Source organism: Glandiceps talaboti, chromosome 17, assembly GCF_964340395.1.
Source record: "Glandiceps talaboti chromosome 17, keGlaTala1.1, whole genome shotgun sequence".
In the NCBI taxonomy this organism is placed as follows: Eukaryota; Metazoa; Hemichordata; class Enteropneusta; family Spengelidae; genus Glandiceps; species Glandiceps talaboti.
Window position 1 is genome coordinate 20,005,668 of NC_135565.1, and position 24,608 is coordinate 20,030,275.

At 35.4% G+C, this 24,608-nt stretch overlaps 2 protein-coding genes across 3 annotated transcripts; both read left to right on the forward strand.

Moving 5' to 3' along the window:
* Positions 1 to 546: 546 nt before the first annotated feature.
* Positions 547 to 19,655, forward strand: LOC144448173 (uncharacterized). The gene is made up of 12 exons (XM_078138327.1): positions 547 to 1,822; positions 6,115 to 6,204; positions 6,440 to 6,931; positions 7,330 to 7,401; positions 7,886 to 8,008; positions 10,070 to 10,161; positions 10,745 to 11,012; positions 11,346 to 11,801; positions 12,120 to 12,221; positions 14,484 to 14,630; positions 18,971 to 19,462; positions 19,648 to 19,655. The coding sequence occupies exons 1-12, from the start codon at positions 547 to 549 to the stop codon at positions 19,653 to 19,655; spliced, it is 3,618 nt and encodes a 1,205-aa protein (XP_077994453.1).
* LOC144448606 (uncharacterized) lies at positions 19,536 to 22,764 on the forward strand. 2 transcript variants are annotated; one of them, XM_078138883.1, is made up of 3 exons: positions 19,536 to 20,254; positions 20,558 to 20,659; positions 22,192 to 22,764. In XM_078138883.1, the coding sequence occupies exons 1-2, from the start codon at positions 19,666 to 19,668 to the stop codon at positions 20,584 to 20,586; spliced, it is 618 nt and encodes a 205-aa protein (XP_077995009.1). In that variant the 5' UTR covers positions 19,536 to 19,665; the 3' UTR covers positions 20,587 to 20,659; positions 22,192 to 22,764. The 2 variants fall into 2 exon arrangements, with proteins under 2 accessions (XP_077995009.1, XP_077995010.1); XM_078138884.1 differs by having other exon boundaries at positions 20,558 to 20,650.
* The last annotated feature ends 1,844 nt before the right edge of the window (positions 22,765 to 24,608 follow it).

Consider the following 24,608-nt stretch of genomic DNA (forward strand, 5'->3'; position numbering starts at 1 on the left):
GCGACGTGTTTTTGGTGGTTAAAATGATGCATTGTGACGCAATGACTACGCATGCCCGTTCTATATACTATGCACAGCTCTATGCACATTCTCCACGCGGAGAGCGCTATCTACGATATCATCGTGAGGCAGCCGGTCACAAATGAATCTACCCTGAGCGAGCTTATAGGCTTTGTCTGGTTATGATATTAAATGTATGGACATTTAACTACAAGAGGCAATTTTCTGGTACGATAAAAAGTTACCAATAAGATCTAGAAGACGACAGAATGATGATATTGCCAGTGGATATGATTTATTACCCATTTATTAATGTCTTATTAAGTTTTTAATTTTGTACGTTTTCGAATGGTTTAATGTCTTCAAAATCCTTTAAACTGAAAGAAGTTTGATAACTTTAGTAGGCAATTTGAAAATTCACATGTATTATTACATATTCGAAAAAGAAAGAAAGGTCTTTAGATCCCTCCTCCACCCAGATGGTAGGTGTTTGTCAATGTCGTTTGAAATAATTGTGTATCGGTTTAGTTCACAGAAGTGGTCACAATGGATGCCAGAACATGTATTTTACTCGTTCTAGTTAACATCTTTCAGATGGTACATCAGTGCAGTGATTCAACGGCCCAATATGGTGTATTGTTTGTGTTTGATTCATGGGAACCAGACAAGGGAGGTTTGAATGGATTTCACCGAAATCTGATAAAAGAATTTCTTAGAAGAAAAGACGAACAAATTAAAGTTTATTCTACCATCGTAGACACGGAAATAACTGATGAAATTTTGGAAGACGCGAAATCTTTGGATGTCACGTTAATTTCACCTAAACAGAAGGGACGGATGGATTCATCGACGGACAAACCTCGAGTAGAGTGGTTGATTCTCCACGAAAGCTATTATCCAGATTTGCGTAGGCTCAAAAACATAAAGTTCGTCGTTGGATATGCTCCGAAAACAGCGAATGCTGCAGCTGAAATCAGAGATTCGTTATTCCGTAACGCTTACCTAGTTGTAATAAATCACGTAATTCCGGATATACGTGATTCGTCATACGATTTTGTAACAAGAGAGAAGCAAATGCAAACATGGGCAGCTGAAGCTAACATAACATTTTCAATCGGACCAAAAATATTTGAACATTTCGAAAATGTTTTCAGATTGGAAACCTTGCGCTTAAAGCCACATAAAGAGTATCTACCAAGACCGGATAGGTTTTTCTTTCAAAAGAACGCCACACTTGGCAACCTAAAGAAACTCCACGTACTGTTTTCGTACGGAAAAAGTGACAATGGACACGAATTAAACAATTACGATACTTTTGTAAATACATTTTCTGACGTACAACACAATTTCCAAAATATGGGCAAACACCCTCCTGAATTGAAAGTGAGAGGATCAGACATAGACATTGACAATATGCTTCGAAATGCGGGAATAAAATATTCAAAATGCACTGACCAATCCTCACGAGTCTTTGCTGATTGCCTTCTACAATCTCATCTGTATCTGATTACCAACTGCTTCAGTGAATATAGTTTTGACGCCCTTGAAGCAATGGCAGTTGGTATACCAGTACTTGCCCCAAGGGATTCTCATATAGCCTGGTTTTTCGATGAATATTTCAAGGAGCATGAACATCGCTGTGTGGTAAAAGACATACAACACGAATGGCCAAGGAGGATAACGGAGGTGTTAACTGACATAGTAACTGCATTCAAAAGAGCAGGAGATCTCATGGAAGAGTTTAACAAAAGTAATGATGTTTGCGAAAGTCATGACAGGTTTGCTGCTATTTTAAAATTGAAAACCAATAGTACAGAAAAAGGTACGACAGTCTCATTTTAGCTATAAACTTTCTCATCAGTTTGCTGAATGTTAGGTGTACGTTTGGGTCTATTCAAATTTGTCCATAGCAAGTGATATCTACTGTGACCGGCTGAATTTTGGCCTTCAACGGGCACCCCGGCCCTGGAGTGGGATAACATCCGTTCATGCATCCATCTGTCATACATACGTGTATGCATGCGTACACTCTCGTATCTCTAGCATGCACCAATTGATTTCAACGAAATCTTGCACAACGATAACATACTGTATGGGAGAAATGTGAAGGTCAGTTTGATTTGCAAAGGACTCGCGTACGGCCGTATGGCAGCCATATTTCTTGTAAAACTTCACACTTTGCACATCATAAATGTGTAGGTGTAATATATAGTGACTGTACTCAGGTGCCTCCACACAATTATCAAATATGAGGGGGTTTGTTTAGACCTTGGCTTTTGGCCTTGAAAGTCTTCTCCAGGGGAATTGGGTGTATCTTCATAGCTTTTTATTTAAACATTTGATTATATTGAATCATGACTTTGATTTTAGCACAAATGAACTGATAAGGCTCAGTAGTGCTATAGTAATGGCAAAGTGTGTGTGTGTGTGTGTGTGTGTGTGTGTGTGTGTGTGTGTGTGTGTGTGTGTGTGTGTGTGTGTGTGTGTGTACAACTGAAAGTCAAAGAAACGCTGGACCGTTTGCCATTGTATTTGGTGGGTATATTACCTTTGGTGTCTAGTTGGGAAATTGTTCCAATCAAAATGAACTTACCGCCCTGTGTGATTTAGGTCAAAAATATGTGATTTTTGGTAAAAAAAAACAAACTCTAAAACTATCGGGCAGATCAATCTGAAATTTGAATCCAATGTTCTTAGAGGTGTTTCGATTTAAATGTATTCGTGACATCATGATCTTAGCAGTGATATGCAAATTAGGTATAAAAATGTGTCTCTTTGGTCAAAAATCTTGAATTGCAAAGCTGCTGAGCAGATTAGGCTGAAATATGGTCGAAACGTTCTTAAGGGTGTTCATATAAAGAATTGTTCATGATATGATAATCCCATTGGTGATATGCAAATTAGGGCTAAACTATGACTTTTTTGTCAAAGTGTAATGCCATTCACCATGCAGATTAAAGTTTGTGACCAAAATTGACATTTTTAGGCCTAATTTGTTTCTCGCTGATGGGATTATCACATTATGAATTCAGCTTCGTCTACCCATCCCCCAATGTATCCCCATTAAATTCCATCCCAATCTGCTCGGTATTTTGGAATGAGAGATTTTTGATAAAAAAGACATATGTTTAGCCCTAATATTACTGATGGGATCATCAGGTCATGAACAATTGTTAATCTAAACAGCACTAAGAACATTCAAATTTCAACCCAATCTGCTAAATAATTTTGGAATAATAGATTTTTGGTGGGGATGTTTCTGGAGGTATTATTCTGCAGTTATTGCTGCAAACATTTCGGCACAATTGGCCACGTCATTAGCAATAGTGAACAAAAATAACAACAGTGATGGGTAGGTAAGTGACCAAAGATTCAAAAAATGTATGCAAATATGCCTAGCAACAGGACCACGCCCATAGCAAAAGCTAAATGATGGTTTATATTGCAAAGATGAAAAGTGGGAAGGGTAGACAAGTTAATAAAGATTCCAAAAATGTATGCAACTATCCCTAGCAACAAGACCATGTCCATAGCAACAGCCAAATACAGTTGTGCTATAATGCCATTGGCGCTATTTTTACTATTGTCTGACACATATGCACGTCTCTTAATTTCACGCGATCTTACCTGTATGGGAAATGGCGACCATAGTTGAGATAAAAATCACATTTTGTCTCTTACCCTTCACAAGTTTGATACATACAGACAAACGTCTACCTAACTTTATCAATGGCATTGTTTCTGATATAACCTTGACCTTTGATCTTAACAAACATTTTCAAGTCAAAATAAATGAACTTTCTATTTCTAAGATAACTGAAGATATTGAAGATTCCTACTAATACATTCAAAAGTAAAACTTCTTTTTATACCTTGACCTTTGGCCTTGACCTCAGCAGTCAAGGGCAATAGTTAATTGGTCAGTAAGTCATGACCTTTTCGTCTACATCTATATTTATAGAGGTTAGCGTGAAAGCTGAATATAAAAGAAGCTTTGAGCTAGACATTCAACTTCAAGGTCAAAATAGCAAATTGTCCTATTACATGTAAATTTAAATCTTTAAGTTTTATCCAAAGGGATACTATTGAAATGTGTACATCCGCATTGTTAGAAGTATAGTTACTATTGAAACATACTCTCATTTTCAAGGTCTTACGAACTTTTCCATACAACAAACCAGTCGGGCTATATCAATATGGTCAAAAGGAAAATCGAACTGTCTTGCTTCGATTTCCAAAGAAACCAGGGCTATCATCAACATAAAGTACCACTTGTATTTAGATACTTCAGTCTGCATATTATGTTTGTACATTATAAAATTTCTTCATTTACATCCTTTCATTTGAATTAAAACTATACAAAAACTGTACAATACGAGTAATGCAACAGTTTGTGAATCAATATATATATATCAACCACATTTACGGGAATTACGCTCGTTGAATAATTATATAGAAGTTGTTTTTAATACATTTGCTACATCACTTTCAGCTCTCCAAGTGAACATTGAACCCAACGAACAACCTTATATGGAAGCGGTTGAACAAAGGAAACAATACTGTCAAACAACAGAGCGACAAGAACATACCAAAGACAATGCAATACAATGCGACTTTCAAAGTCAGACACAATTTAAACAAGAAATTGACAACCTCTCAAAGGACAACAATAAATCGATCACGAAAAACGTACAAGGTATCATAAACAATCATGAAGAGGTTGAGAAAATAAACCAAATTAGCGAAAAACATTCAGCTAATCTTGTGGAAGTTGGCAAAGGATCCTTACGTCTAAAACTAAACTTTTCTTGTCTTTTGAACTTGTACAATTTTGAGGCAAGCTGTCGATCTGGTGCCTTTGCTAAAGATATAGAACCGTTACTGATAACTCATGAAATAATAGAAAATTCCAGCAAATTTAATATAACACCTCGACTAAAAGCTTTCTACCATCAAGAAAACTTTAGAAGAATTGAAAAGTTTTTTCTTGAAAGTAAGTGTATTATTTTCAATGCCAATTTTACTACTTCGCGCTAGTAAAATCCTGTCCATGCTGTATAAATGTATAATATGCATGCCATCCACCTCCTACATTTTGCTTTCAAATTGTCAAAATATATGGCCATACTGTACATTTAACATTGTTGCCATGTTCAGCGTAAAATGATGTAACCAGTCAACATTCTTCGTGAGAATAGCATTATTACCACAAGCACAAAATAAACAAAACCTGTAACTTAGGAGTAAAACGTGCTGCAGTTGCACACATGTTCACCCTAATTAACATAATGGACATGCTAATACAATGCCTATGCTAATGAAAGGGTTAAAAGACATACGCAAGCACATATTACTCCTAAGTCATACGTTTTGTTTGTTTTTAGTTTTGGTGATAACACCGATACATTATCACGAACAATATTGAGTGATTACGTCATTTTGGGTTGAACACGGCAAAATGTTAAATACAGCATGGTCACATATTGACAAAGCAAGACGTGAGACAGGCCAACATGGATAGGACTTTCAGCAGTCGAATATGCACGTGACTAGAAGTGAACCTCCGTAATGTCTCAGGATCATATGCTCCATGGGACACAGGAGGCACCGGTATGGAACAACTGGAACATTTACTTTTGTCTTCAAATGACCCTGGAATATATTCATGTGACATTATCTAAGATTGATCCTCGAACATGTGATCCAGGGGCATTCTACTTTGATAGTGCCTAACAGTGATGCTAGCACACTCCATCTTATCTGAACGCTGGAATATTTTTTATCATGAATGGTCCAGGGTCATTCTTGTCACAGTCTTGTGTGATATTGTCTAAGAATGATCCTAGGACATTAAATTCTATCAAACAATGCGCATGCGTACGTGTCGATGTCGTTCTCGTTGTTTCTCGCCGTTGCCGCCGATATCCTTTGGATATAATTATGATCCTATGACATTGCTGAGGGCTCACTTCCAGTCACGAACAGATGGAGATGTCGTCATCGGCTAAAGGTGGCGTTGATACTATAATTTAATAAACACTCCATGAATGGCTTTAAATTCTCTGAACACTGTCTTAAATCTAGTAACCATGCACAAATGTGATTTATTTGTAGGGGATGGACGAATAAGGAAGGATTTAGATGCATCGCCAGAAATAGCAATTGGATCGGATATCAGCCTGAAAGATCCTAGATTCGTTAACTGTAAGTAGCTTTGACTGGAGTGCTTTGATAATATGTATCGCACAAAACAGTTTATGTAAAGTATGGAATATATCAGTATGGTTCATGATTATCGAATTATGTGTTGTTCAATCGCATTATTAAAAAACAATTAAACATTAACAATAGAAAATATTATTCAAAACTGGTATATTTAAAATTATATATGTCTTGTCATGTCTTATCGCAAAGTTTGTTATATATGTTTTATCTACAGATCTCCGCGTAAATATCGACTTGAACCAAAGTATCTATGATAAGAAATTGGAGGAGTATGAACAAAGAGAACAGTGTGCTAGTATTGAAAGGCAGCGGAACAAAACTGACAATAATCTGCCATATATACTTGGACTCCTACGTATTATGGGTATATGGGAATATATGAAGGACACTCTGAGTAATATAGTACACGTAATCAATGGCGATGAAAAGCTGTTTGAAAAATTGACAGGCATTTGTTTAAACAACTCGGCTAATCTCATAGAAACTAATGGGGAAGACCTCTCTTTAAAGTTGACATTTTCCAGTCTCTTTGACTTACATAAGTTTGAAGGCAAATGTCGTTCGGGACTGTTCGCTAAAGAGTTGGAAGCATTGTTAATAACTGATGAGATGAGAGAGAAATCTGACAAACTAAACGTACAACCTCAGCTACAAGTCACCTATAAACAAAACAACTATAAAGAGATAGAAGATTTCTTTATACAGAGTGAGTATCATATTATGAAGTATAATTAAGAATAATTCTAATCTAAACTATTTATTATATTATAAATATGCATTACAATGGATACATTTTCATCTTCATAATTTTTCAGATAGCATAAGTTCACAGCAGTCTGTTATTCAAATATGAATGTAAAAATATCTGAAAGATTAAGTATCGTTTTCATTCTTCTTTCGTAGGAGATGGCGGCACAAAACAAAAAGTGAAAACTATCTCTGAAAATTGGATATCTGAAATAGATGGCAATATTGATACTACTTTGCCACATTTCACTCTAAGTAAATATAAATATTCATAGATACCTGATACAGCTATTTGTTTTACCTCTAATTTGTGTTAAGGTTGTGTACACGTTCAATTATTATTTGCCTTTTAAACAGGGTATGGTGAACAAACGCATGCAGAAACTTGGATAGCCAGGGATGGTACTGACTTGGTTATCTACGATCAATGTAAGTATGTCGTCATAAGATCCAGTATCAATATAATTAATGTTTTGAAATCCACAGACGTTCATGCATTGGACGTGCTTAGACCGAAGCACGACCTACGTTCACTTTATTAGTTTTTCGTAGAAATACTCAGCTAGCAACTATGTAGTACTTCTACATCTTTAAAAAGAAAATCTTGTATCTACCTCGCCAGTTATGAAGGGAAAACGGTGTCAAAAGTTAGGATCGATGTAATAAAATATAATTTTCTCTATGGCTTTTGATTTGTTTTTAGGTATAAGGTTTTACAATCTCTTACATATCTTAACTTTGAAATGATTTTTTGTGCAAGATCATACTGTTCATTCGTTAACTTGCTCATGTAATGCTATTCTTGCAAAGATTATTTAGAGAAGCGTTCTGCCATTGAGATTGAAACACCTCATCAAAGAACAAGGCATTGACGATTTTATCGCTGTTCAAGTGAACTTCTTCTTTCTGTCAGTAGACGCCTCGAATCAACAAGAACTATGGCCATGGTTTATATACTGGATTGACCCATTGTATGCAATTAACCTAATTATTGTCGTCGTTATTGCAGTAACATTGGCACCTTCGATCAAATCAGGTAATGATTTACATTTGAAATATTATTTTGTAATTAAATTCAAAAACAAAGTTTGGGGCGACCTCATTTTCAATAACCACTTTTTTTTGCGATCTGTTACATGAAATATCCATGTAATAACATACACGGTGAACTGTGTAAGTCATTAACATTGTCTAACATCTACGCAAACTCTTCCTTAATATCGTCAATCGTCCTTTTCTGATTCAATATGACCAAAATGCGTTGATAATCAGACAGAATCTTGGTAGGTAGTCTGTTGGCGTACTGTATACCATACCACAAGTGCGTTAACGTTACGTTGACCAAAAAAACGACGGCTCTCTGTATTATTCTTGAAGTTGGATGGCAATTTCAGAATACGGCTAGTATATAGACAAATGTAAATTGGCCTCTGTTAGTTTTATCTCGGGTTTTAACTCCATGCTATCGTGGAGGTAGTCTGTTGGCGTACGGTATACCATACAAGTGGGCAATATAAACTTTTTACACATTTTTGGCTTCTTGTAAACTAATGAGATACTATAATACAGACTTGGTCAGTGCAGTCTCACACTGATTTTCACATAGGAAGCCATGATAAAATTGTATTATAATCAACAAGTGACCTATCGGTCAGAATAACTCTGTTTGTTGTTGTTGTTGTTGTTGTTGTTGTTGTTGTTGTTGTTGTTGTTGTTGATGATGTTGTTGTTTTTGTAACATGTGTAAAGTGGTTCTGTTCCTCAGCTCTTCCACTATGAAGTTTTCTTTTAGCAAAGTAAAAAAGTGGTTAGTGGTTTCACATGATGACTCACACACACTATAGCACACATTTCAAACAGAAAGTTGGTAAAATATTGTACTTTATAGTCACCATTTTAGAAAAATTCTAATTTTGCATATCAATAACCCAATAAATTTATCTTGGACAAACTTATTCCTGCACACCCCAAAACAACTACACAACACATTTCAACTCAATTGGTTCATTAGTTTTGGAGGAGATTGTAATGCAGTTTTACCCAAAATTCTATTTATGGACCTAATTTCCATAGCAATGACCCAATCAATCTGTCTTGAACAAATTTGCATCTGCTCATCTAATGAGACCTACACAACAAATTTCAACTCAATTGGCCCAGTGAACATTTTTACCAAAAAATTATATTGTAAGACCTAATATTAATGCAATATTCCAAGATTGTAGAAGGTGAACAAGTTAGCGGTAAGTATGTGCTCAGTACACAACACCTATATATGTAGTGCATCCCAACATTTTCACTGTTAACATTTTGTTTCTCATTCAGTAGACTCCAATGAACCAAAAAATATCTATGTTGGAGGTTTGTTGAGGGGGGGGGGTGCACAGTAACCCCCTCTGGCCCACAGATTAAAACTAATATTTACTCATCCCAAGACACCCACAAAACAAATTTCAGCTCAATTGGCCCAGTAGTTTTGGAGAAGATTGAAGCATTTTTACAAAAAGAAATATATTTTTAGACCTAATTTGCATATTAATGACCCGATCGATTTGTCTTAAAGAACCTTATATCTGCTCATCACTAGACATCAACACAATAAATTTAAACTCAATTGGCACGGTAATTTTTACAAAAAAAAAATATATTTTAGACCTAATTTGCATATTTATCTCTTGTAAAATCCTAGATAATATTGGCATTTTAAGACACCTTCACACCAAATTTCAGCTCAATTGGCCAAGTAGTTTCTGAGAAGAAGATTTTTAAAGTATTTTTACCAATTTGCATATTTGTGACCCATCAAAATTTTCTTTAACCGAAATTAGATTTGGGTATTTCAAAACAAACTCACACTAGATTTCAGTTCAATAGACTCATTAGTTTTGGAAAAGAAGATTATATAAATGCAAAAAGTTGACGGACGGACAATGGTCAAAGGTCAGCCATCAATCTACCCCCATAGCTCTACTGATTCTCCTCGACCACACAGCTAAAAATCCCAAATAAATATCCAATCCTCATCCATATGGCCACTTTAACATTTGCCATGAATTTAATGAAATGTAATAAATGCTTATTTTGTTATATTTAACAGTGGACGATTCCATTGTTGATGATAAAAATGACGAAGCAAAGAAGAGTGAAAAAGAAGACATGGCTGGAAAAAGTAATCCGAAATTTGGCTTAGTAAGTGTCACATTACAGTTATCGAAGCAGATGTAGATTTCTGAACCTCTATAAATAATGGGGTTGGAAATATATAGCACAGGGAACGTATTGCTAAAGACAGATAAACTGACAAAACTGATGTTTGAAGTTCAGACATTTTATCGGAATGCAATGCTTTTATACTTTTTATTGGAAAATAGCAGTAATATTTCAGACAGTGTGTGTGTGGGGGGGGGGGGTGATTGAACGAGTGAGTGCGAGTGAGAGAGAAAAAGTGTGTGTGTCTCTGAGTGAGTGAGTGAGTGAGTGAGTGAGTGAGTGAGTGAATGAGTGAGTGGGTGCAAGAGAGCGCGCGCGTGTTTGTGTGTGTGTGTGTATGTGTGTGTGTGTGTGTGTGTGTGTGTGTGTGTGTGTGTGTGTGTGACTTTTTGTGTGGTGAATGTGCTATATTATTCGATAGTAGAAGACATATCACAAATACTTCATGGCTATATGAATAGAAAGTAAATGTACGGATAACGTCAATTTAAAAAGTGGAAAACGCACCTAAAGATTTATTCTTGTTGCATTTGATTTTCCATTCTGCCGATTTTGTCTGTAGACAAAGAAACCACAACAACTTCTTTATCTGGAGTTAGATCCTCTACAGCAATTCAACCAATCAAGTATAAAGGCATATTTCTCATCGGTGCATGCTGCAGACAAATGCATTCGACTGAAAGGACAACACTGCGACATCCTTCAAGTAGCAGTAAAGAAGTCTGCTAAGCTTCAACAAACTCTTCACTCCAAACATGATATCTTGAACCTCTTGGGAATACGAAAGTATCTTTGGAGGAATATGAGAGCCATGTATACCACTATTTCAGGTAGACTGAATGAATTTAATACTAAGTGTTTTATTCAGTATTTAAAAGTAATAAATTATGACAGCAAGGCAGAACTAGATGTGACTCATGAATAATTAGGAAACAGGAATTTAAATAAAGTATTCAATCCTTTACCAAATAAAACATATCAGTATTGCTTTTTAGATGAACATATAAGGAGTCATGAGAGAAAGATACATCTCTAGATCTACATTCATTGCTAATCACTTTTTCCACAAATTAATTGTTTTCTGTCAGTTTTCTTTTCTTCATATTATTTATTGCAAATGTGAGTTAGTTATCAGTTACATCCCACTGTCTTTCATATTACAGCTGTGCAAGAACAAATCAGTGAGCGTGGCATACAAACCGCCCAACCAGACAAATATCAAAGTACATTAACTAGGAGCCTTAGTTTAGGCCAGCCTCTTGGGTCTACTGAATGGTTCATCAATAAACTTCATGGTCTTCAAATGCTAAAGATTCAAAGTCAGTTTCTTCAAAACGAACTTGATGATGCTAAATGTGAAAATGTAACACTAAAGGAACAAGTTGTAAATTTGAACAAAGTGTCTGAAACAGTAGAAAGTCGCTTGGTTAAACAACTTCTTGATATCAATAGTAAGAATGAGAAAATACAGGAATTAGAGAGTTTGATATCTGAACTTGAGACAAGTCTTTCAGAATATGCAGCACTTAAACCACCAGAGTTACAAAAAGAGTCTCTTGAAGAAAACAAAGAGCATCAGGAAATGAAGACCGGTGATAAAGATCAAGATAGTGATACAGGTAAGTTTCCTAAGCCAGACATAGTTCAAGTGTGAATATTAATCCAGACAATGCGATTAATATTGCCAGCATGAAAGGACCTTCACAAACATTGTTGAGGGATGAGTCGACACTTTTCTTATATATTATTTTGCTAGTGTCTAGAATAGATAAAATTGACAGCTGTTTCTTGGATGGAATCTTTAAATTTGTGGATTGATGGAGCAAATAGTAAAACTAATTATTAAAATAGACCATAGCTGTTTGTTAATATATGAATATATTGCAATGTACCATAATGCTTGTATTTTCATGTTACTCACCTTTAACATGACACAGACAAAACAAGCAGTTCTGGAAGTCAACAACAAACACCCACTGAACAGGACAAGATACCTAAAGAAGATGCAAAAAGTCAAATGGACAGAGAGAAAAATAGGGGTCAGTTTTGGTGATTGTCTATCATAGGAAAATAGTAGCAAAACTGCATACAACCAGTGACAAGCTAGTGTCAACATGTTACAAACAGGCAAAGTAAAGAAATTAATTGTAATTATTACATTTGGCACAGCATGTTAGTAGTACAGATATGTGTATTACATTTCATCAATTGATAACATTATTTATATACATGCAATAGCTCACATTTGTTCACAAACAAATTTAAGTTTATTTGGTATTTTTTATAGAGAAAAAGAGCATAAAACTGTTTTCATATAAGTCTTTGTAGTTCCAACTTGCTGTGCTAAATGTTATTAAGCCAATTCATTTCTTTAATTTCTCTGTTTGCAATAATTCCACCTGTTCATGCTAACTTGTCATTGGTTGTAATTTATGCAATAGGTTGATGGATTGGTAGCAATCATCACTAATATAATTTATGTAAAGTGTTGTTTGGTTGTTGGTATGGGGGGTGACCATGTTTTCTGTTTACATTTCTGTTTGATCTTTATTTGAAATGTCACTATTGAACTCAGCTGATCATAAATACACTAACATTTTGCTGTTGCTGTGGATGTTTTGAAATTAAAGTTGTTAAGCACAATTTTGAATGATCACACATTTTATTTGCACAACTATACTGTACTGTTAATTCCATTTAATGGCCATCTCTAAGTATGTTGACTTCGCTGCTGTACATATGTGTCCATTTTCGTCAAGTTTATCAAGTTGTATATACTCAACACTATGACATTATTGTAATCAACACGTATATACACACCTGCCATTTTCTCGTTGCTATGGACATGGTCTTAGTTTATTCCCTTATTTCTATCCATGATGTCTAGATGTTTTCTCACTGCCTATCTATTCTACCACATCACTACTGTTATCTTTGCAATAACTGTCAATATAATGTCAAATATGAAAGACACAACTTCTGATCTCATCATAGACGAGGTTTAATTACATAATACACATCGTCACAAACCACGACCTCTTTTACGGCACCGTCCAGTACGTGCCCTAACAGAGACCGTAGCATCATCCATTTACAATCTATGGATTTACTCCCTGTGGCTTTGTACATCAACACTGCAACCAATCAGATTGCCTTATGCATATCACTTGATATACAATCGGCCTTAGCAAGAAACTACGTACACTGAAATTGGGTTCTTGTTGCTGAAGGTTTATTTTTGTCATCCTCAGGACAAGATTGAAATGATAATGTATAAACATAAAATAATGATCTATAACTGTTGCATCGAAGTGTCAATAATAGGGTTTGTGAGAGCATGGATTGGCTGAACCGTCAGACCGGGCGTCCGATACGATAGTGAGTTTGTAGCAAGTAGGTTACATCATGGAAGTGGGGGTTATACCTCCATGGTTACAACAAGCCGAGATTTGCTGATTCATGCAAGTTCATTCGAAATAAAACTTAATTCCATTCACAACCTGTAGTTATCGAAGTGTTGTTGGCTGAACGCTGTGTAAGTACGACTTTTCAGCACAGTGCTCTTCGCCAGAAATGCATTCATGACACCATACTAGTATTACTAATACTCTTAACAGTGCCCGTTTATTAGTCATTAAATGTAAATTTCCAAAGAATCTTTCCCCCTTCTTACTTTATACTCTTTACCCCGTCATATGTTAGTTATCCTACTAAATTAAAATGACACTTGTAACATTTACACGGGTCTTTCGAATCACCTATTCAATTCACTCAGTGCATGCATTCATTGCATCAGTCAACATTTGCTGTTCATGCTATGTCTGCCTGTTGGACTCACTTGATCATCGTCGCAAACCACGACCTCTTTTACTGCAACCTCCAACACGTGCCATGTGAAAGTCCATCATTCCCCAGTTATTGGTTTTAGGACTTCTTTTGGGATAGTTGTAAGTGTGAGTACCCTGTAGTTTTTTCAGAATGGCGTTGCCAGTTGCCATACCTCGCCATACAATGAGCGGCTATTGTTGTTATGATTCAGAAACGCACTCTTTAATTTGACAGATGGACTTTGATTGGTCGGATTATCATGACGACATTGCTCATGAATATATATTACGTATACGTATGGTACAGCTTTCACAGCCGTAAGATGCCAGAGTGTGTTATTTCGTAGTAAGCCTGAAGAAATAACAGCTCTGGTTTGTGAGAATGATAATATAATTTTTCCTAGATTTAAAATTATTTCAATGAACAACAGAGACTTCTCTACTGTGTCTTACAATTCTCCTGTGTCACTGTAGAAAAGAAAGGCTCTGGTGACAACTTCTCTAAGGTAACGACAGTTTTAACTGGAGATCCTAGAAAGAAGGGGAAACAACCTGAAAATATAGAAGAATCTGATGACAGCATTCAAGACTCAGAGAATATTAAGAAAAAATGGGATTCTGGTAAGCTTTCATTTATATTTTTGAAATGACACAGTTGCAGTCACATTTACAATGTACTATGGGAAACCATTCCTCTACCTTTACATAAATGATTTTAAACAGGCGTCTATGCTCTAGTATAGAGTACATACTGTGCGATGGTTACAGTCATACTGTATTATACATCAGTGTTATGGTTACAGTTGTAACATAGTGCATATTTGTGCTATGGTTATTATAATGTATAGTACTCATGTGTCATAGTTCTTGTATATCTGTGCTTTGATTACAGTTATAATGTACTGTATATCTGTGTTAGGGTTACAGTTATAATGTATTTATATCTGTACTATGTTTACAGTTAACATGTACTGTATATCAGTGCTATGGTTACAATTTAATGTACTGTACAGCTATGCTATGGTTACAGTGATAGTATACTGTATATCTGTGCTATGGTTACAATTATAATTTACTGTATATCTGTGCTATGAATACTGTTAAAATGTACTGTATATCTGTGCCATGGTTACATTATAATGTACTTTACGTCTGTGCTATGGTTACATTTATAATGTACTGTACGTCTGTGCTATGGTTACAGTTATAATTTACTGTACTTGTGATACATTGATAAGACCAAAGACGTGTATAGACTTCAGGAGAGATGTACCACAACCAACAGTCAATAATGGTAAAGAAGTGGAGGTAGTAGTACAATACAAATATTTGGGTTCATATTGTTAGATACTAAATTGAGATGGGAGAATAACACTGATATTGGTTTATGCAAAGGTCAACAGCACTCATTTCTTTTAAGGAAATTTAATTTCTTCAAAGTTGGCATTTTGAATTTTTCCATAATTTGCTGGTTTGGTAATCTGAATGTACAAAACAAAAACAGGCTTAGTAGAATTGTTAACATCTGATAGTAAAATCATTGGTTACAACAGACCAGCCTTGCCAAGTTGTACGAAAAACAAGTTCTGAGCAAAGCTAAGACCATAGTAAGCAATAACCAGCACCCCCTTTACCAGGAATTTGAAGTTCTACCATCGGCTATAGACTTCCAAAGACAAAACCAACAGAGCTAAATATTAATTCATTCTACTGAACCGTGCCAGGAATGATTAGCAACTCATTGTTCCACTGTTTTAATGTGTCTGCTTTTGTTTTAATTTGTGACTGTCCCTTCATTTTTTAACTGTATTTGTTGATTAATGTACGCATTTTTAATGTGTATTGTAACCTCGTTTTAAATATTTTTCACCTAGTGTTTTTCTTGATCCAATTGTTTGTCTATCTTTCCTAAACCCTCCTTGTATTTCACCTAGTGTGTTCCTTGATTCAATTAAACTTGTTACTTCTTGCATTGTATTGTATTGTATTGTATTGTATTGTATTGTATTGTATTGTATTGTATTGTATTGTATTGTGCTATGGTTACAGTGATAGTATACTATACATATGTGCTATGGTTGCAGTTTTAATGTGTTATAATGTACTGTACATCTGCGTTGTGGTTACAGTTGTAATGTAGTGCATATCTGTGCTAAGGTTATTACAATGTACATTAAATTAAATATGTGCTATGGTTAGAATTCTAAATGTACTGTACATCTGTGCTATGGTTACAGTTATAATGTACATTACGCATGCGCTATGTCTAAAGTTGGATTGACATGAATGTTTACTGCTTTAGAGTGTCTAACAATTTAGGAAACGGTTAATGTATATAGAAGGTGTAGTGTCAATGTTTGAAATTAGGTATACATAGAAAGTGTAGTGTTAATGTCTAAAGTTTAGTATACATAGGAAGGGTAGTGTTAATGCCTATAGTTAGGTATACATAGAAAGTGTTGTGTTAATGTTTAAAGTAAGGTATACATAGAAAGTGTAGTGTTAATGTCTAAAGTTAGGTATACATAGAAAGTGTAGCGTCAATGTCTAAAGTTAGGTATACATAGAAAGTGTAGTGTCAATGTCTATAGTTAGGTATACATAGAAAGTGTAGTGTTAATGTCTAAAGTTAGGTATACATAGAAAGTGTAGTGTTAATGTCTATAGTTAGGTATACATAGAAAGTGTAGTGTTAATGTCTAAAGTTAGGTATATATGAAAAGTGTTGTCAATGTCTACCCATTTGCAGGTATGAATCGAAAATGTATAAAGTGTTGATGTTAGTGTGTCATGTTCTAATTATGCATTGCTCTGTCAATAGTGTAGAATGCAGTCATATTATATTTAGAACCCTTTTTGCAAGTTGTGTTGATCTGGGTTTTTTTCTAGTGTTTGATATATTAATAAAGAAAGCATTGTCCACGTCTAAGCTCTGTAGGTATACACAGTGTATATGATTTAAAGTATTGAGTATAAAAAGTCCAGTGTTCCGATGTACAACTGTAAGTTTGGTGGTAGAAACAGTTGAAATGGTAAATAAGTTTAGTTTATATATTCTACTGTTACCTAAGTATACGTTTTAATACCATAGGTAGGAGATAATTGGCTGTGTTTTGTAATATAATGTTTATATTTTAAGAAGAGAAGAGGTAACAATGTTATTTAATATGTGCTGTTGTGCATTGCTATGGTAACGGTATCTTTTTGAAAAGAGCCGTTTGGTTTGTTTAGCTTACAGTAAGTTATTAGATCATGATCTCATACAGCTCATGGTATTGTCATCTTGACTCATCTTCAGTTCTTGTCTTTGAAGCTATCTAATCTTTGTTGTCACCTTTGGATTGACACCATTAGTATGCACCATAGTTGTAGAATGTGATCATCTTTGTTGTCTTTGATGGATACCATTGGTGTAATTACTGTAGAATAGGACTTGATTGAAGAATACCAAGGAATGACTTCTTTGTTATTTACACTATACTGAATCATAACACACACAGTGCTGGGATGAAGGAATTCTTTTTTCTTAATATCTCCTTAATATCTGTAAAATTAGTATAATAAAATAAACACCAATATTAAATAAAACATAAATATATGATACAGAATATATTTATTTTGTGTTTACAATCCTAAATCAAAATGATTTTCAGAGTAACAAATCAGCTAGTAGGTTGATGAGGAAAACAATCTAACGTGACCGTCTCCCATCTTTATATGAACAAGTAGAAGTGACCTTTGACATCACATTATGTGACCTTTGACATAACATCTATGTGACTTTTCAAAGGCATTGCGTTTAATCTGGTATAGAAGGAGAGGGGTAGGGTCTTTTAGGATTGATCTGTATACCTTTTTCCGTCATCATCATCATCACCATCATCATCATCATCATCATCATCATCATCATCATCATCATCATCATCATCATCATCATCATCATCATCATCATCATCATCATCATCATCATCAGTGTTGTCGGTGGCCAAGTGGTTAAACCACTTGCCTCTTACCACTACGGTCGGGGTTCGAACCCCATTCAGGGTTCGATTAAATTTACCACACTGTAAGTAAGAAGAGTGTCGTTCAGTTTGACTCAACCGAACAAGGTTCTCCCCGGGTACTCCGGTTTCCTCCTGCATTAACACTGAACCCATGAGGGATGGCCCTCACTGGACTTCTTGGGAGACAAGCGTTTAAATGCTTAAAGAACTATCCAGTATAAATAAAGATTAGTATTATTATTATTATTATCATCATCATATCGTATATACAAGAAGATTCCTTAGATATACATTCGAAATACATATATGAAACGCAGAATGACATTTTCATGAACACTTTCTTCACAATTGTCAATTTGTTTTGACTTGAACCCAAGACTTTAAACATTTCTAAAAGTCAAAAGTGTCATCATCATCATCATCATCTTCATCATCATGTTCATCTTCATCATCATATCACTACTACCACCACCACCAGCACCAACGACGACGACGACGACGACGACAACAACAACAACAACAACAACAACAACAACAACAACAACAATAACAATAACAATTCTCATGGAAAGCAAACTACATAGATATAATATTCAAAAGTATTCAAATATGTTCAAAAGCGGGTTGAAGACACTTCTTTTTAGACAGTATCTGATTTAATGGTTTAGAGTACTAGTTGCTAGGGTTTGTGTTTATGTATCCCTCCAACTACAGGGACAGTTGACTCTCTATTTTAATTGTGTGATGCTCTCTGTCTTCTAAAACTTAGTCCTTCGTATTTGACATTTTATTTTGGTTCTCTTTTCTGTGTTTTCGTAGCTGTTGTGTTATTTTTAGTTGATAGTTTGCTGTACAATACGCAGAGACGTAAGCACGAGTTTAAGAATTAAAATAAATAAATAAAAATATAATAATGTACCTCACTGCACTGTATATGTTTCTCTTTTTACATTGTAGCCGATATAATGAGTGTTCAACCAATCAATCAACGTCCAGCTGTTCTGATCATTAGTGACAGGTGGGGATTACCCTTTGAGGGTGGGGCATCAGCCGCTGTAAGACTCCTTGCCTATCTATTTAATAAAGTTGGTCTTAACGTGTATTGCACCGTGTTAAAAATGACAGAGCAAGAAAGCGTGGACGCGAAGAAGCACAACGTTACACTCATTTCTCCCGCGCCTAGGAAAGGTAGGAAACGGAAAGAGCCTCATTATGAATGGTACTATGTATATGAAGTATTCTTTCCAAAACTGCTTGAAATAGATAATGTAGAGATAGTAGTTGGATTTTCGTTCATAACCTCCGACGCAGCTTCTTTTATCTCCCAGAAATTAGCTCCTAAGGCACGATATTATCTAGCGAATGTTTGGCCGCCTGACGTCTCTCCTGTCATTGTAGGCTGTGACGATGATGAATTGCGAGAAAGCCTTGAACAATTAGAAGATGAGAGTAAGTTAACCACCGCAGTGGTTTCCTTCGATGAGAAGACGTTCAATGATTTTAAACAAATATTTGGAGATACTGAAGTAGACCATTTTCTCCTTTCCCTCTTAGCAGACGATAGACATTTGAATTCAAACCAACCTACTGTACATGCTGAAAATACAAGATGTCATATTTTATCATTTCTTGAGGAATATGATTTTCAAGAAATGCAAAACCATCTTAAACTCGCGAAAGCCATCAACAACGTTGCTGGAAACTTCCACACAATGTTTACCGAACCTCCGCGATGGAGAATTCTTAGCATTCCGGAAGCTAAAGAATCCTACTACAGGCGAAAGCTTAAGCCACATCCACACCTCAAAATAGTTCCCTCCTCCATGCCTACTACAAAATACATGGAAAGGGAAATTCGTTGTTCCCATCTTATCCTTATCCCACCATCCCCTGGGTTGAATTCCTATCACTTGATGTTGTCTGCCATGGCGATTGGGGTACCTTTCCTGGTTTCTAAGTATTCCCCCTGTCATGATATGATCAGAAAACACTTTCCCGATCATGAAGAGGATTTCGTTGTCAATATGGAAGATGTTGAGAAGTTTAAAGACCAGATATGCCTGATTCTTCGAAAACCAGAAGTTTACTTCAAGAAGTCACAAGAGATAAAGGAAAGACTAAGAACTGAAGTACTTCCCTCCATGAAAGACATGAATGAAAAGTTTATTGACAAAGTGAAACGTGATCTATATGGTGCAGTTGGCGCAGAGGCGTTAGAACCTGAAGCCATAGATACCCCCGGTAAGATTAGATATATGTAAATACCCATATTCCATTTGCAGTATCAGTAAGGACAACTCAGATGGAGAATTGTCGCCAATGTTTCAATAATCTACTTTACATTTCTAAAGATGTTTGCCATAACACCATGCGTCCACCACGACCCACGACTGAAACATTTTTAGACCGTGGTCCGCTATAATTATACACAATGTAGATCATTGTTCACGCCAAAAAGATCACAATATTTACACTAGAGAGTTTGTCATCACAACATGTATACCGATAATTGAATTTAACTTTCTTTACTTTGTTCCTGTATAGAAGGGAAGTCGGATGAACCAGGACACTAAGAGGGAGCCGAAGCTACCAATGATCCTGAAGCCATTTTTGATCAAGAAGCCAGTCATACTCAAGGTACTCTAGGTATGCAAATCTGTCAATTGCGATATAATTTATACTATCAACCAATCGATGCAAGAAGTATATGAATGAGTGATTCACTGTTTAATTGTTTTAAAATATCGTTTCGATTTGATGATAATGATAAATAACCCTGGAGTATGATCAATCTGAATCAACCTGATGTGGTGAGAGCGGATATAGATGTCTTTATTTACCTCTATTTCGATCGCTTTGTGTCGTGTGTTTTGTTCTGGGTGATCGCCACCTTCCAAAGATAACAGGATCAAGATAATATAGGGATGATGACTCAGCGCTATATTCGCAAACATAACTTTGGTTGTTTAGTCCGTTCATGGATCTTGTCAAAACTATAATTGTCTCTTCCGTTAATTTTCAAAAGTTAATTAAATTTTGTCTAATAAGCCCGGTGCAGTGGTCTTGAGTTATCATGTACACACATAGATACAAGGACACACACACACACACAGACACACACAGACACACACAGACACACACACACACACACACACACACACACACACACACACACACACACACACATCTACATCTGAATGCCGCTGGTGGCATCCCAAAGAAAGATATCTCTATTACAGATGTAGAAAATGCATATTTCAATAGCCAGGAAGTTCTGGAGGATGCCCCTCAGCATATCGACAACATTCATTCATGCCTTCAAGTAGATACAGTAACTCTAGACTAGACGATATGGTTACAGTAAAAAGTACTCCATCGCCTGATACATCTGGACCCTTCAAGTTTTCATCTTTGCAATATAAACCATCATTTAGCCGTTGCTATGGGCGTGGTCCTGATGCTAGGCATACTTGCAAACATTTTTTGAATATTTATTCGCTTAGCTACCCATCCCTAATGTTATCTTTTATAATATGAATAATAATTTCACTATTGCTATGGCCGTGGTAATGGTTGCTAGGACCAATTGTGTCAACATGTTTTCAACTTTAACTACATAATAACACCTCCAGAGACATCCCTGCCAAGTTTCCACCCCATACACCATGCAGTTTCAAGATATACGTTTTTGACGTTGACATGTTAGAGCTAATTTGCAAAGCACAGATGGGATCATCACCTTGTAAATACAGCTTCATCTATACATCCCCAAATGCATCCCCATTAAATTCACGTTGCGAACAAATCTTAGTCTAAATACCATTAGGAATGTTCCCGTCAAAGTTCTACTGAATCTGCTCAATAATGTTGAATACAGATTTTTTTTACCAAAAGGACACATTTTAGCCCCAATTTGCATATCACTGATGGTATCATCATGTCATTGTCAGGAACAATTCTTAATTTAAGAATGTTCCCACCAAATTTCAGACCGATCTTCCCATACTTAATGAGTTTAATTTTTTTGACCAAAATGACACGTTTTATTCTACAATTTGCATATCACTGATGGGATCATCAAAAATCATAAATGCAATTTATTTCAATTCCAAGAAGAATATTCTAACTAACCAATGTGCAGTCTGATGTTTGACATTTGACCTTTGTTTACATTACAGGTCAGTAGAAAATGACCATTGAACTTGACGGTAAAAATGGTCCAGTAAATTTTAAAAAAGTGTATGGAGTGACCATAAATCACCTTGGTCAAGTGGTCATGGCAGATGAAGACAACAATAGTGTACTCACCTGCATTCAACTAATGAAGTTGACTCTGAGATTAGATTTGATGGTCACTTTCCCAATAAATTCGTACCTCATCGTGTTGTCATGACAACAACTAGTTAATATTTCATGACAGATTCTTAATTGTCTGTGTTGTAGATTCATGGGACAATGTTTATGATATTCAGGTACCTAGGGAGGCAGGTCTGGGGTTCATTGTGAAATGTACACAGAATGGAGAAGAAGTTCAAAGATTTGGAGATTACCGACACTGGTGATTTCGTTGCTATTAGTAAGTATGGACAGCCTCGGATTATAGTTTCAGACCCAGACTACAACCATGTCATAGTTTACACCAAATAAAGAAATCTACTTTACACTACGGTGTACATTTTACAAGAAATAATAATTATTTAGTGAAATTCTCGGATAATTTTATTGAATGTTGGTTAACATAGAGCTTTAATCTTGTAAAAAACATTGTCTACACAAAAAATCATCAAGTTTTGATATTTTCAGAAAATTTTGTGAATAAAACACACTCTAGATGTGTGTCACTATTTTTTGTGATGTTTCTAATGATATTTGTAAACATTTTGGAGAATGTTTTGGTGCAGAAATTTATATTAGGTGTAAAAGCAAATTGCGTGGTTCCGATTACATTCAATTTTAGAATAGGTGGGGGAGGTAGATTTTTTATTTTATTTTATCATATATTTGTATGTGTGAGTGTCTAGTTCAAATTTTCCATTGTTTTCCATATGGTCTCTGTGTTTTTTATTTCTTCCTATCAGATGTACAGCCATTACAGATTGGAAGAACAGTTTTATATTGTCTTTATTAGTTGATGTCAGTTTGCGCACTCACTATTTCTTGCGAATTTTTGCAATTTTATTATTATTTTTTCTCGAATACGTAAAAAAAAAGTTTAGGCCGGCGTGAAAAACTTGGTTGGGGTCGGGTAACCGGAACGAAACAACTTTTTTAATTTGACCCTAGGGATATTTGGATGTTCATATGTGGAAAGTTGTGACGTCACGTGCACAATTTGCATTTATCGCATCTTACGATACGACGGTCATAATACCATTATCACTTTTTCTGATAAAAAATATGCCTCGAAATGACACAACGCTGGTGTTGCTAAATCCAAGAATATTTTGTGACATAATTTGAGTATTTTTTGAACAAACACATGTAAACCGGTCATGACATCCGGACTTCAACATATGCTATTTCCATCTGAGAATTTCATATTGACCGTAAAACCACAGGGAGCAGCGAGCATGTAACTGATTGATTGATCGATCGATCGATCGGTTGATGTATTGATTGATTGATTTATTATTTGGTTGAATGATTGATTGATTGATTGATCAATTTTTGTGGTGCAATATAACTTACTTTATGTGTGATATTGATCAATTGACTCATTGAGTTTTAAAACTATTTCTTTTTCTTTCCCTGGTTACTTTGCTCTCAGCTGTTGATCTCAGACCACTAAAGAGTTCTCTTCCTTACTAGTTTATGCATGATCGAGTGTTTGTCCAGTGTGATAATCTCCCAGCAGATGAGAGATAAAGCAAACTGTTAATGTAAGTGATCTCCTGCCAGTTTTAAGATAAGGGGTGTTTTAATTAAGATAAGATTAGAAGAATGGACAAGGCGTCTTTATTTAGTCAATAAAGCAAGGAGAGAATTACATACAGCCTCAGACTTTTAGTGGTCTGAGATCAACAGTTGAGAGCAAAGTAACCAGGGAAAGAAAAAGAAATAGTTTTAAAACTCAATGAGTCAATTGATCAATATCACACATAAAGTAAGTTATATTGCACCACAAAAATTGATCAATCAATCAATCATTCAACCAAATAATAAATCAATCAATCAATACATCAACCGATAGATCGATCGATCAATCAATCAGTTACATGCTCGCTGCTCCCTGTGGTAAAACTACTTGTGAGTGCAGAATAATTATTTAAAAAATTGACTTATATATCCTTTGGACTCCAGCTTGTAGACGGTCCTGAGTAAAGCAATGAAATGTCTTAGTGTTGATCAGAATTTATCAAAATCATGAAAATAAAACTATTTTGTATAACATTTCAGATGTTGTCATACATTTACTGTAATGTTAACTTGTTTGTGTTAGTTTGAATGAATGCACAGTATATTAGATTTAACACATTAAGACGTAAAGACACGTCGTATGGTGCAAATATGGACTACAACTATTCAATGAGTAAATGTAAGGTATGACTATTTAATAAAAATCATCCCTCAATGTGAATGTATCCTCCCCACCCCC